The sequence below is a fragment of the Chiloscyllium punctatum genome, chromosome 20 (genome assembly GCF_047496795.1).
Source record: "Chiloscyllium punctatum isolate Juve2018m chromosome 20, sChiPun1.3, whole genome shotgun sequence".
Classification (NCBI taxonomy): Eukaryota; Metazoa; Chordata; class Chondrichthyes; order Orectolobiformes; family Hemiscylliidae; genus Chiloscyllium; species Chiloscyllium punctatum.
The window spans coordinates 41873480-41888845 of record NC_092758.1 but is presented as its reverse complement, the minus strand read 5'-3'; the positions used below and the strand labels follow the sequence as shown (position 1 = coordinate 41888845).

At 38.5% G+C, this 15366-nt stretch overlaps 1 protein-coding gene across 1 annotated transcript in view; it reads left to right on the top strand.

Annotated features, from left to right (window-relative positions):
* The window catches only part of LOC140491788 (uncharacterized), a 220685-nt gene that overhangs the window by 81357 nt on the left and 123962 nt on the right, over positions 1-15366 (top strand). Inside the window, exon 5 of the mRNA XM_072590190.1 lies at positions 14120-14146. Within this exon, the coding sequence (XP_072446291.1) occupies positions 14120-14146 (27 nt within the window). The remainder of the gene's footprint in view (positions 1-14119; positions 14147-15366) is intronic.

Here is a 15366-nt window from a genome sequence, read left to right as displayed (position 1 = left end):
GTACAAAGCTTGGTAATGCAGCTGTATAAAACTTTGGTCTGGGCACATTTGGAGTACTGTGTACAGTTCTGGTTGCTAGACTATTGGAAGGATGTGGAGACTTTGGAGAGGGTACAAAAGAGGTTTAACAGAATATTACCTGGATTGGAGTGTATTGGCTACAAAGATATTTGACAAACTTGGACTGTTTCTGGGCATTGACAGGCAATCTGAGTGAAGTGAAGTATATAAAATGAAGAGGCATTAATAGGGTGAATAATCAGTCTTCTTCCCAAGCTAGAAATGTCAAAAGCTAGGGGCATAGGTTTAAGGTTAGCTGGAAAGTTTTTATGGAGATGTGTGAAGGCATGTTTTTTTATGAAAAGGGTGGTAGGTGCTTGGAATGTACTGCCAGGGAATGTGGTGAAAGCAAATATGATCAGTCATTTAGACAGATTCCTGAAGAGACAGGAAACAGAGATACAGATAATGTGTAGGCAGATATGATTTGGTTTAGAATGGCATCATGGTCAACGTAGACATGGTGGGCCAATTACATGCAATTCTGGTCTCCTTCCTATTGGAAAGATGTTGTGAAACTTGAAAGGGTTCAGAAGGGTGGGGAGTCAAGAACTAGAGGGCATAGGTTTAGGGTGAGAGGGGAAAGATAGGAGAGACCGAAGGGGCAACTTTTTCAGAGGGTGGTACGTGTATGGAATGAGTTGCCAAAGGAAGTGGTGGAGGCAGGTACAAAATTGCAACATTTTAAGAGGCATTTGGATGGGTATACAAATGGAAGGGTTTGGAGGGCCAGGTGCTGGCTGGTGGGATTAGATTGGGTTGGGATATCTGGTCAGTGTGGACGGGTTGGACTGAAGGGTCTGTTTCATCTGCCTCTATGCCGTAATGTTCTGTTCATTGGTGATCTGGTTTGTGGAGGAAGTCAGGAGTAATGTAAAGCAAACATTGCATCTTTAAAAGAATACATCATTGCACTGGCAACATTATATCAAAAGAAAACTCAATGGATTAACATTAAACGAGGTCAAAGTGAGTCTGTGCTCCAGCTTTAGTGATTCTGTTTAACAGTCACCTAAATCCTATACACTTTGACAGCTACTTATCTCCCTTTTTGTTTTGAAAGAAAATATTCTAATTTGTTTTTTCTGAAATCCAAAGTGAGTAGCCTCATGTTTGAATTCACGTTGAATTCACTTTAACACCTCGGAGAAATGAGAGAATAAGTAATCAGAGTACTTGTGGATGAAACTTAAAATGCTGACAAGAATGAAATTGTGAAATAAGGAGAATAGATCCCCATCTCTCCCCGTCGTAGCAAGGCAGAGTAGTATTCAACCAGGCAAAGGGACGCTGAACTACATGGGCAGAACATCAGAAAACAAGTCGAAGTTAAAACCAAACTATATGGTGCTCTGACCTTGCATACTATTTGCAGTTATGATTACCAAGAAACCAGATAGGCATTTAAGTTCTGGAGGCATTGCAGAGATAAATTAATGCATTGATTCCCTGTGTCAAGTTTTTGAACTGAGGAAAGAGTGGATAGCCATGGGCTTTTAAATAATAATGAGTTGATTTTTATAAAGATATGTTACATGTTTTGAAAAGCTTAATCCAAAATATTGAATTACTGTGACTTGAAATCTGTGAGTAGAACTCGGGGACACAAGTTCAAACTAGCCTTGAGATAATTTTACGACTGATAGCAGGAGCATGTTATTTGTACAGAGTGATCAAATGTACAGAGTGATCAAATGCACAGAATCAACTTCTAAGATAAGAGAACCCCCCTGAACATAAGAAAAATAATGTGTTACAATGCAGGACCAGGTACACTCTCACCTCTCTAGTTTGAAGCATTAACATGGGATGAGTTATCTAGCTCCCCTATACTTATACTGTGAGCTTGTGTCATCAATTACTAAGCTTAACAAATCTTCCACATCAATGAATTACGTAATGTTCCTAATTTTCCCCAGCTTCTAGAGCTAGCAGTGTGGGAAACTCCAAGGGAATACAATTTATTCAAAGTATGGCCACCTCTTATAATGGAAAATAATAGAGTTAGGTATAGGCTGAAACTACAAATTTATCATAGTGTTGTCTGGGAGGAGCGCATATTCACCAGGCTGGATATTATGGATGCTATGACCACACAACTCTCACTATAAAGACAGCAGTAGGAACAGCCCTGTATTCCCAGCCATGCCAGAGCCAACAGTAGGGATTACAAGCAATCCCATCACATTGAGGAACCTGGGTCAATCTGGACTCTGCCTAAGGCCTGCTAAGCAAGTCTGGGTGAGGGAGCTGGGGCTCAAGTTCACAACGCAAATGCAAAGGGTTCAAAATGAAGGGCGATGACTATTATAATAGTGTGTACCAAAAGAATATTGCCCAGCATCAATCTCCTCCGCTAAAGCTGCTGGGTTTCCTGTGTGGTGTGAGCCTCCCCAACAGAGATAAAATGCCAATAATGGTGTGAGGTGATGTTTAAATGTTTGTTAGGTTATTATCAAAGTGTGCAGGAGCTTCAAATCTGCCTAGCTGGATGCAGATGCCAAACCTTTGTCAATAAAGAAATTAATTCTGGAGTGGCAAAAGGTTTGAAGTTGAGTCATACAGCATGGCAATGACCCTTCAGTCCAGCAGGTCCACTCCAAACTCAAGTAATCCCATTGGCCTGCGTCTGGCCTATGTCTGTTCAAACCTTTCCTATTCATGTACTTATCTAAGTGTCGTTTAAATGTTGTAATTGTGGCCACGTCCACCACTTCCTCTGGAAGTTCATTCCATACATGAACCACCCTCTGGTTTTTCTTGGGGGACAAAAGTTGCCTTTTAGCTTTTTTAAATTGTTCTCTTACCTTAAATGCCCCCTAGTCCTGAAGCCATCCATCCAGGGAAAAGACATCAACTATTTACCTTCCCTCTACCCCTCATTATTTTATAAACCTCTAGAAGGTCAACTCTCAACCTCCTACACGCCATGGAAAAGGTCCCAGCCTATCCAATCTCTCCTTATAACTCAAACGCTCTATTCCTGGCAATATCCTGGTAAATCTCTTCTGCTTAATAATATCCTTCCTCTAACAGAGTAACCAGAACTGGACACAGTGTCCTGTACACCTTCAACATTCAGTCCAAACTCCTATATGCAAAGGTCTGAGCTATGAAGGCAAGTGTGCTAAATGTCACCTTAGCCACCTTTATCTATATATGATGCAAACTTCAAAGAATTATGTACCTGAACCCCTAGCTCTCTGTTCTACAACTCTGCTCAAGGCCCTACTTTTAATTGTATAAGTCTTGCATTTTGGTAAAACAAACACCGGCAATACCTCACATTTATCCAAATTAAACTCTATTTGCCCATTGATCCAATCGATCAAGATCTCTTTGTAATCTGAGAGAACCTTATCCACTGTCTACTATACCACCAATCGTGGTGTCATTCACTGACGATATTCTCAATTATATAAACGACAGACAAAAATGGATCCAGCATCGATGCCTTTGGAACACTGCTGGTTACAGATCTTCAGTCTGAAAAACAACCCTCCACCATCCTGCCACTAAGCCAATTTTGTATCCAATTGGCAGGTTCCCCTGAATCCCATGTGATCTAACTGCACTAATTAATCTGTGTGGAACCTTGTTAAAGTCTTTGATAAAGTCCAAGTAAACAATGTCTACCACTCTGCCCTCATTAACCTTCATGGTTACTTCCTCAAAAAAACAGCTCTCTCAGCTGCATTTCACATAACTGGGAAACAATTTGAGGAGACTGTTCTTTGTAATGATGTCTGTCTGTAACCAACAAAAGAGTCATAATCCTCCTCATGAGGAAAACAATGTGTTCTTGCCCTAGTTGATGCCCTGCACACCCAGGTTATCATCTTATGCATAATTGAATGGTAATTGGTCTCTATCCTTCACAGCTTCATTGACATTTAATACTGTTTGCTCAGAGCTGTAGAATACAGAAGTGCTGGTGGGATATGTGTGGGGGTAAAAGGTGAAAATGGTGATTCTACTTAAAATGCTTCCAAATCTCCCCAATCTCTGTCCCCTCCCTCCAGATGCTGCATTCTGTTGTGGTGGTCACGTCTGCTGCCATGCAGATGGAGCCGTCTGTTGATATCTTGATAGGATCCAAAACAGAAAAGTGCAGACTGCAAATTCCTGCAAATATCCCTGTAGGTCCCTAGAAGGTATCAAAAGCAAAAAAGTGAAGAGTGGTACTCACTTTTCCAACCACTGGAATTGCAGGAGACTGTCTTCCAGCAAATAACCACAGAACCCAATACCCTGAGGCTCTGTTCGTTCAGACATGTCCAGGTAACCAACTCTGGATCCGTAAAGCCTGTGAATGGAAACTGTTCATTTCTCATCCCTGCCCCCAACTCCCTGCAGCACAGATATTTGAATGGTGAGAATTGCAAATCAGATGCATAAGATTATAAGACAGTAGATGTGAACGCCAAAGTTTTGAAAACTATCTCCAAAGCAGTGAAGGCCAGGATGACCAACTCTCAGGGAATCAATGTTGGGACACTGATGTCTGAGCAGGGTGGTGATTTGTTAGGATTATGGGGCACCCATGAGAGTGGGGTTGGAAGGAGGCACTACAGATTAGCCTGTGTGACTGGGGGAGGGGTTTTCTGTTGAGCCTGTGGAGGTTTGTGGGTGTTGCTGGACTGAAGGGTCAATGGATTGAGAACATAATGCACACATGCATCTGTGTTCCTCACACCCATGAATAACAAATCCAAAACAAATTATCAATGGCAAACATTACAGGACAATCCTCCTCAAATAGGAGACTGTTCTGTCCAGTCTGGATGGTTGGTCATTTTGTTTGTGGGCTGCAAAAATCCCATCTCTTCAGCATTTGACTTCAACTGTTGAATTCTCCCAAATTGTGCTTCAGGATGAAGGCAACTTTTTTTTTGAGGTAGGCGACATATTTTCCACAGCAAGCAATCACACAAATTATGAACTGTTTGGATTAGATTACTTACAGTGTGGAAACAGGCCCTTCGGCCCAACAAGTCCACACCGACTCTTCGGAGAGTAGCCACCAAGATCCATTCCCCACTGACTAATGCATCTAACACTGAGCAATTTAGGATAGCCAATTCACCTGACCTGCACATCTTTGGACTATGGGAGGAAACCGGAGCACCCGGAGGAAACCCACGCAGACACTGGGAGAATGTGCAAACTCCACACAGACGGTTGCCCAAGGCTGGAATTGAACCTAGGACCCTGGTGCTGTGAGGCAGCAGTGCTAACCACTTTGTTTACAACTTGTAAAAGGGTGCTACTACTTCTCTTGAGGGTGCCTGTTTGTGAATATCAATAAAAAAAGTATTCTGGAGTGGTGAAAAGTATAAAGTTCAGTCGGTTCTTTCAGCTGCATTATGCACAACCAGAAAGTGATTAGAGGAGTCTGTTCTTTGCATGAGCACCATGATATTGGAAAGTTTTGTAGTGATGTCTGTAGTGATCAAAAGAGTGATCATCACCCACTTGATGAAAGTAATGTGTTCTTGCCCTCACTGGCCTGCACACTCACGATGTCACTTCACACAAGACTGTATGATAATTGCTGTGTTTTGGGATGAGTGCTGAAATAGCCATAAATAAATTTTAAATTATCTATCTTACTTAAACCCACAAGAAACTTCCTGCTGGTTTACAAATTGTCCCCACACTTGGGCTTTAAAAAAATAAATAAGTACAGGTATCTGGTATATGTTGTGGTAATGTTCACCAGAATTATCTGAAATGACTTAAGCAGATTTTCTGCCATCACACCTTATTTGTATTTGTCTAACTTACTGCTAGCAAGGGTGCCCACTGCAAGTCTTTGGCCAAACTCTGTCGTGTTGAACAGATTAGGCTTATTACATAGTCCTTAACAGTTAAATAATATTTTAATTACACCATCGTCTCTTGTGAACGTTTAGATTCGGCTTAAGAGTATGTACATATTACTGCTCAGTGTCATGCAGCTAAATAGAGGAGCAACTAGTAATAAACTGATTAGTTCTGCCCAGGAACAGTCATTTACAGTATCTCCTCATGGGCAGAGCTTGTCACGTGATGCCAGTTAACTCTTTCGGGTACTAATTTCCTTATCAATAATATCTTCCCCTCAAAAGTATACTGATGTGCCCAATCAAAAGGGAGCAGTGATTTTAGCAGTTCTCTCTAACTTTCAGAACAATTGCAATTTAATGTGAAAGTTTACAAGTGATACTTCAAAAAAAATTGAGAGTTGGAATTACTTTAAAAGAAAGAGCTACTTTATAACTTCCTTTCTCCTTTTAAGTTATTTTTTTCCCCACTGATGTGAAATCATTGCCATTGATATTGAGAGAATTCTTCTATTGGATAGCCCTGTTAGTATAGGTGAAAGTGGGTACTGCAGATCCTAGAGATTAGAGTAATGCAGGTTTTGCTCGAAATGTCAATTTTCCTGCTTCTCTGATGCTGCCTGACCCGCTGTGCTTTGAGAGCCCTGTTAGTACAGCAATTCAAATGTATTGTATTCGTATTCTGTACATTGTTACTCTTGCTGGTGTCTATTTATACGCAATAATAATTTGGAAATGATTGAAGGCTTACTCTTATAACCTATCATCTTCTGGTATTTTTAGTGGGCATCTATTACATAAGTACCTCAGTGAGGTGTTGTTATAGTGCAGCTTCCAAAGGAGCTGAGCAATTTCCTGATTTTGTGTTTCCCTGTATATGTGTGCTCCCTATGAAATTGCTGTCAAATTTCTTCTTTGATAATGGAAAGCACTGATATTTTTAAATAGTGAGAAGTAATTTCAGAAAAAGGAAACTCCGAGACTTGTCCCATTAACAGATGTTAATGTAGTCAATCTTTGCATTCCTGAAATATACAATCTTCTGAAGATTCAATAAATTAAGTTTTTAATGCCAAGTGCAATTAATGTCTGTACACACCTTACTTCCAAAAATGAATTGTAATTATGTTGTGGTGCCACAACAATTCATAACCGGTATATGCAGAGAGCCAGCTGTCAGAAGACAGGCTACTAACTTGTCTGCCAATTTAGTTATTAAGTTACTAATTATGATGCACACATTTTATTTAGACAGAGAAAATATAAATCTACCCCATGTTTATAAAATATCAACCAAATGAGTGCAAAGAGAAATGTGAGTTTGTGTAACAAAGTTTACCTTGCTGACATTTTTGTAGTGCATTGTTCCTACCGTTTGGACAAGGCATAGAGTGGAAATAGTGAGCAGAAGAATGACTGCCCTCGACAAAGCCATCCTGACTATTAGATTAGATTACTTAGTGTGGAAACAGGCCCTTCGGCCCAACAGATCCACACCGACCCGCAACCCACCCAGGCCCATTTCCCTACATTTACCCCTGCACCTAACACTAAGGGCAATTTAGCATGACCAATTCACCTGACCTGCACATTTTTTGGACTATGGGAGGAAACCGGAGCAAACCCACGCAGACACGGGGAGAATGTGCAAACTCCACACAGAGAGTCGCCTGAGTCGGGAATTGAACCCTGGTATCTGGCGCTGTGAGGCAGCAGTGCCTACCACTGTGCCACCGTGCTGCCCAAAAACCTGTGCTTCCTGTGCTTTCCTCATTGCCTACTTTTTATCCTGTTATTCTTTGTCTTGGCAATGCTTTACACCTGAAGGTGAAAATCTAGCCATAGCATTTCATGCTTAAATAGCAAGAATCGCAGTTACTCTGCAGGAAGGGGGTGCAACATTTTAATGACTGCCATATTTCTAATATTTTATGCCTCTCTTCAGCAAAGTGCACACAGATGAGCACTGGGTGGGGAGGAGAATAGAAAGGTTCTGTTCCAACATGTCTTTAGTGACTAGCTTTCAGTTATTTAATCCTCATTTCAATTGTAGCAATTAAGAATGCTACAAGAAAGCATTGCCAAAAGAGAGCTGCTACAAATGTTAAGGTCTTGCAACAAATACAAATGAAGAAAGCCAAATGCAATAAGTAACAATCTCTACCTATAAAAATATATTTTACAATAGCAGTCTCTCTTTAAGAATTCAGTTTCAATGATTCTGTCATTACTAACTTTCGAAGGCAGCACCAAATTGAAATAGTTGACTTATGAGGAGCGATTGAGTCAACTCAATCACTGGGACAACAATCATTGGAATTTAGAAAAATGAGGGGGAAATCTTCTCGAGATGTATAAAATTTTGAAAGGAATCGATAGTTTCACCTGTAGGTGGAAACACAAGTGAGGGGCATAGTCTCCAAAGTAAGGGGTAAGCAGTTTTAGGACTGAGTTGAGGAGAAACTTCTTCACACAAAGGGTTGTGAATCTGTGGAAATCCCTGCCCAGTGAAGCAGTTGAGGCTACATCAATGAATGTTTTTAAAGGCAAAGAAAGATTTTTGAACTGTAATGGAATTAAGGGTTATGGTGAGCAGGTGGATAAGTGAAGCAGAGTCCAGAAACAGCTCAGACATGATCTTATTGAATGGCGAGGCCGGCTCGACAGGCCAGATGGCCTGTTCCTTTTCCTATTTCTTATGTTCTTTTGTGAAATTGTTTGGAGACCCCAAGGACATGCTTTAATGAATTTCATGTTTACCTGCATTACATCCTCTCCCAAAGCCCAAATTGTCTTTCATACTAAAGCTCACATACTGTCTCAGATGTAGAATTTTACAATAGCTTTTCATCCCAAGTAAAACCTTGTGACAGGAGTAAAATCTTATAAAAGTGGTTCTCTAATCCACTAATTATTAGTTGAAATCTGTAAACACTTAAGCATGTAACAGGAAATAGTAAAAATGGATTTGATGAAAGGAAGTTCATTGTTTAGAAAATTTACTTGTTGGTAATCGAACAAATTAAGGTCAGTAACAGTAAAGTGCTGCAGCCTGAATTCATACGTTCAAGCCGACCTACAACACAAACGATGCTGAGACTTTACCACACCTCTCACAAACTCCTCCATCGTCTCATTCACCAACTCTACAGCAGGCACCATAACCTTGAAATCAAGGGAGTCCACCTTCTCAGCTTGCACTCCACATACAGAGTACAGTTATGCAACACTTCCAAGCAGACAAGGCAACAGAACTACACGTACATGCACACCAAGAGACACACACCCTGCTTATGGGGTGAATTTACATTTGCAGAATTATATTTGCAGAAACATTCTATTTTGCTCAAAAAGTATGCGATCGACAGTCAATGCATGTAATATTTTATAAATTCCTACTTTGGAAATAGAACCAGTCTGATTCAAGATTGGGATACAGATAGATTCTAACCACATACCTTTTAATGCATTGTCTGAGCTGAGATGTCACTTTTTGTATATAAAACCTTGAGTTATCTCGAGAATATGACTTAAAAGAAATTCTGGGAACTGAAACCTGTAACTCTTAAAGATGAAAGACATAACAGCAATTTAGGTTTGTTTAATATATCACTTCAGTTGCATGACACTGTAATCTTTTGCTATAAATTATGTGTCTTATGATCTTCCAAAGCTACCTGGTGAAGGAGCAGTGCTTTGAAAGCTAGTGCCTCTAAATAAACCTGTTGAACTATAACCTGGTATTGTGATTTTTAACTGAATTCATATTATTGGTAGGACTCAGACAGAAAGCAGACTCTAGGTAAATTGATGTTTCTCAGCAAAATAGAATCCATGCCCTGGAATGTTTGCTGTGGTCTCTTTCCAGGAGCAAATAAGATTACAAACTGTCAGGAATATAACAGGAGGGCATCAACAGACTAACAAAGTGAACAAACACAGTTGATGTTAATGCAGAGCTGAGAAATGTGGAGTACTATTTTTGGGGAGATCTCACAATGAGAGGAAGCATACAGTAAAGAGTAAAACTCTTCAGAGTGGTTGGATAGAAAGGGCTAGCAAAGCAGATACATAAACTAATTGTAAGATTACAATTACAAACCATTTAAAAAAAATACATGAGTGCTGTTGGGGGCAAAATTCATTCACAATGCTAAGATATAAATGGTATTGATTCCCAGGGACTGGCAGTGGGTCAGCCCTTACTGTATGACCCATATGTGCCAAATCAGAGTCATCCAGCAGCAATGACATCTTTAAACAATTTAAGCAGTCATCTATATGAAATTATTCTCAGACTTTTGAAAAAAAAATCCTTTCACTTTTAAGCCCTATTTTCAGATTGCAAAGTAAAAGATCAGTTTAAAATGAAAGCTAAAGTAAAGAACAAGCTTTTAGAATTGTATTTTTTAATCATAATGGAAAGATCTTTAATACGTAATTCTTGAAGTTTGCATTACACATTGGGTGGTTAAGAAGGCATTTAGCACACTTACCTTCATTGCTCACACCTTTTTGAGTATAGGAATTGGGACATCATGTTGAGGCTGCACAGGACATTGGTGAGGCCTCATCTGGAATACTGTGTTCAGTTCTGGTCACCCAGTTATGGGAAGGCTATTGTGAAACTGGAGAGGGTTCAGAAAAAAATTACGCGGTTGTTGCTGAGAATGGATGGTTTGAATATAAGGAAAGGCTAGATTGGCTGGGACTTTTTTCAATGAAATGTAGAGATTGAGAGGTGATCTTGTAGAGGTTTTATAAAATCATGGGGATATAGATATGCTAAATAGCAAGTGTCTTTTCCCCAGGGTGGGGCATTTCAAGGCCAAGGGATTTATTTTTAAGGTGATAGGTTTTAAAAAGAACATGAGCGACAACATTTTTAAGAGTGGTTCAATTGTAGAATGAACTTCCAGAGGAAGTGATGGATGCCAGTACAGTTCCAATGTTTCAAAGACATTTTAGATCAGTACATGAATAAATGTTTGGAGAGATATAGGCCAGGTGCAGGCAGGTGGGACTAATTTAGTTTGGGATTATGGTTAGAATGGACTGGTTGGGCCAATAGGTCAGTTTCCATGCTGTATGATCCCATCTGACATTCTTAAACACAATTGCTTTTCAGGACTATAGAGGTAATAGCAGTAATTACAAAAAAAGCACTCCTTTTAAGAAAAAAAACAATTACACCTCAGTCGAAAAGTGTAATATTTTGTGGATTTTTAGAAAAGATAACAGCATTAAAAATGATTTTTTTGTCAACTGACTGATTACACTCTGGGAGGCATCAACACTCTGGGTTTGGAAAAGTGTTATTCTGCACATGGATTTTCAAAGTTGGGCAGTACTGTAAAAATGGTGAAAGCTGTCAGGCTCACTGTTATTTCCCCTGTAATATCCAGGCTATTGTTTCTAAGCTTTGTTTCTGTCCATTCCTTACCACAGCAGAGTCATTCTTTAGAATTTACAGATAGCTTTGTTCCTCTGAAGCCATGTTTCTAGTCTCTTTCCAGCTAAACTTATCTTTATTGTAGATCATCTAAGTGTACAGAAGTTAAAGACTATAGTTGATTCTGAAAATGCTGTCTCTATTATTACTGTGGCTGCAGGACTGCTTGAGGCACATCTGTACAACTGAAATAAAAGTAAAACACTGCAGATCTTGGAGATCCAAAATAAAAACACGGTACTAAAGAAGTGTAGCAGATCTGGCGAAATCTGAGAAAAAGAATTAAAATTTTCAAGTCCAATATGACTCTCCTTTGAAACTAAAGGCAGCTGGAATAGTGGTGGACTTAATGCTAAAGGAAATGTGGATGGATGAGTAAGTGGAACAGATGGTAAAAGTGCCCCAGAGCAAAAGGCAAAGGGAGTAGTAATACAAGTAGAAAAATCTTTCAAAAGGTAAGGAGTGGTTATTAATAACTGAAATTTGATCAGCTGGACTGAAAACAAACCCATGCAACAAAGGCAATGAGTCTTTTGGAGGAGGGGCTGAGGGAAGGACTAATCGAAAAGAAGGACAAAGTTTAATGTATTTGAACTCCATGTTGAGCCCAGACGACTCTAAAGTACCTAGGTGGAAAACATGAAATGCTTTTCCTCCAGATAGTATTGACCTTTGCTGGAATATTGTAGTAGCCAGGACAGAAATGTTCTCTAGAAAACAAGAGAGACTTTAGGGAGGGAAATCTGATGTCCTTACTGGTCTGGCCTATATGAGACTCTGAAACACAGCAATACGGTTGATTTTTAAATTTACTGTAGTTAATTATGAATAAGCAATGATTTCTGGTCAGTGAAGTCCAAATTCCATGAACCAATGTAACAAAAAGGATTGTTCATGGGTTCCTTTAGTATTTCTTGCTTTCACTTCTACACATCTCTGATCACCTTCTCCTAAAGTCTGAAGGGATACTTTTCTTCAATTACTGCCAGGCAGCTGTGCAAGGTTTCTAACCACGTTTGGTAGTATTTTGGTGAGGGCACTAAATTCACAACTGATGCTGGTTGAGATCACTGATAATGAAGGTAACATCTATAACTTTTTTATTTTTGTAGCTGTAAGAGGAAAGTAATACTACAACTCTAAGGGACAATCTTTGACAACCGGAATCTGGATGGCTAAAGTTAACATGCTGTACTTTCTTTTATTGAGAATAGAAAATTGCATGCTTGCCTTTTAAGTCAAATATGTTAGCAGATTTGCATTGGTATCCTCTGAGAGAATACACTATATAACAGAAATTTCCAGGCTACTTTCAACTATGGCCTCATATTAAATTTCCGCATTTGATTACAATCCACAATACTAACGTAGTAGTATTAGATTCAAAGCTAAATTTAGTTGAGCCATTTGTAATTTTGTTATCATTATACAACTTAACATTGCAGGCTTTTAGTGATTCAATATTATGTAATTAATATAAGTAGCTCCTACTGTGAATTTTATTTCCTTTCTTTAATAAATGAAATCACAAAATATAATCATTAATAAAATCTGTCATAACTGTGCTGCTAGGACTTGGGTAAGTATAAGTAACTGTGCTGCATTTTTTTAAAAACAGGCTGCTACTATTTTAGTTAAATTTATAACGATGTTTTGTATGAGAAACAAGTTCTCTAAATATAGGTCCTTACAAGTCAGGCTTATGCAATGTATATTCAGTGGAAGACATGTCACAGACAAATTGTGATGTTTCAGCTAATTTTTTTTATCCCATTTGTTCTTTTTCAGGAATCTCCGTAAGTAATGTACTGTGAATAGTAGAAGCGGATTGAGTCCACTGAGTTAAGAAAGCTTATTTCTTTCTATTTTATTTTTCTTTTCACTTATACATATTTAGTCCCAGAGATTTGCATTTCTTGTTTAATTGTATAACTTGGTTAGAAAATTAGATATGACCATTTGGTTTTGCACTGTAAAGACTGTTACTGATTTTTTTTTGTCTATTTTGTAGCAATATAAATAGATTGACTAAACCTGAAACAGTGTGGTCCAGTCTGCAGCCTGAGCTCTTGAATTCTGGGTTTTGAAATCTAGGCAGCCCATTCCTATATGAGTTTATTGTTCTTTCTTACTGCTTGCATTTTAAGGCTTGGTGATTGTGAGGTTTTTTTTTCTGTAAGTAATGTTACCTCAGCTAGTACATAAATTCTGAATTTGAACATCATTTATTAATATCTGCAATTGTAGATAACTATGAGAAAGTGAGGACTGCAGATGCTGGAGATCAGAGCTGAAAAATGTGTTACTGGGAAAGCGCAGCAGGTCAGGCAGCATCCAAGGAACAGGAGAATCGGCGTTTCGGGCATAAGCCCGAATTGTAGATAACTGCAAATTAACCAACTGAGCATTGACTTAAATTTCAAATATGTCCCCTTAAGGGTCCGGGGCATACAATTATATAGTCTCACAGGCACCTCTGCCCTAAACAAGCTAAAGGCATTAAACTGTTAATCATTTTTTAAATAAATAGTAGTCAGCACATTTCATCAAACTTCAGCCAGTGCACAACAGTGGGATGAGAAGCAGTACACTGAGAGAGAGAGGGGTTTTCTGCTAGTTCTGTTTTTGTGGTACCACTGTATAGCAGTTTGTAAGTTATTTGTTTTTGATGAGTTTTAACATTTACTATTTCTCATGTAGCTAAATAAAATGATTATTAAGATACAGAAAAAATGGCTTTGCAATAATATTTTCTGTTGTTTCATTCATTCCACACCCACAGGGGCCTCCAGGAAGAGATGGTTATCCGGTAAATGGCAATTAACTTTACAATTATTTGATTTCCCTTTTCATTTCTCTTGCATTTCCAATGTAATTAAAAGTATTCATTTTCAGGTGGTGAATCAAAGTTATAAAATAAAATTCCTACTAACAGTGTGCCACAATAAAAATCTATTTTACATAGTTGAAGAAAAATCTTGTCTTTTTCCAGAAAACATCATTTTTGTAAATAAATCAAAATTGACTCAGCATGATCATTTTGACTCTGTGTTGCTTTCACTTGTGTAAGAACTTTGGTTGAGGGATTTCCAGTAGAAGACTTTAATAGCCAATAAAATCTTTTATATTATAAAAATATGTATTGTAAATCCTCAATTTTGTGGTAGGTTTTCAGGAGTTCAGTAATTACACAAATTTACAAAGCAAAATAAAATGCTGTGGGATTTCAAATTGTCTTTAGATTTCCTTTCATTTTGATCCTTTACATCCATTTTTGTAATGGAGGAATGTATTTCTTTAATACAACTGCAATTTAGCACCTGAAGGCTGCTGAATTTTGACCATGCCTTAAATCAGGATGCATAGCAACCACTTCCCACCAGTTTTGAGTGCAACACTAATTAAACACTGACTTGTGTATTCACAACGTTTTGTTTTTGACTTTCAGATTGTGCATTTGTAGCTTTGGTAATTGTTAGTGTACTCAATTGGATAAAATGCAATTTTGGATCCACATTGACAGCATTTCTAAAACCCTATGTTCTATCTACGCTGTACCTTTTGATAGGAAAATGGGTAAAAAGGAAAGCAGTCTGCATGAGAGAGGGATTCAGCAGCAGATGAGCTGAGCAAGAGATGAGGTCAGACAATGTTATGGAGATGGAAGTAAGTAGGCTTAGTAGTGGTGCTATTTGTGTTTAGCAGTTCATCTTGGAGACAAATATGATACCAAAATTGCAAATCTGGCTTAGATTGAACCACTTGCCAAAGAGAGGATGACATCAATAGCTGGTAGGAGTGGGGAATTCAGTGGCTTCAATCTTGCCAATATTTAGTTCAATGAATGTAAATGTTTAGTGTAAGAAATAATTTTTTAAAATAATTGTTTCATCTTAAGACTACCTTTAGTGACCTCCAAACTATATTGTTAAAAAGAATGGCCTAAAAAAATGTAATTGTAAAATTTAGATGTCTTAATAGTTAAATGCTGAATGTTCAAAAACATTAAAGGTGCTGGCAAAGAACACT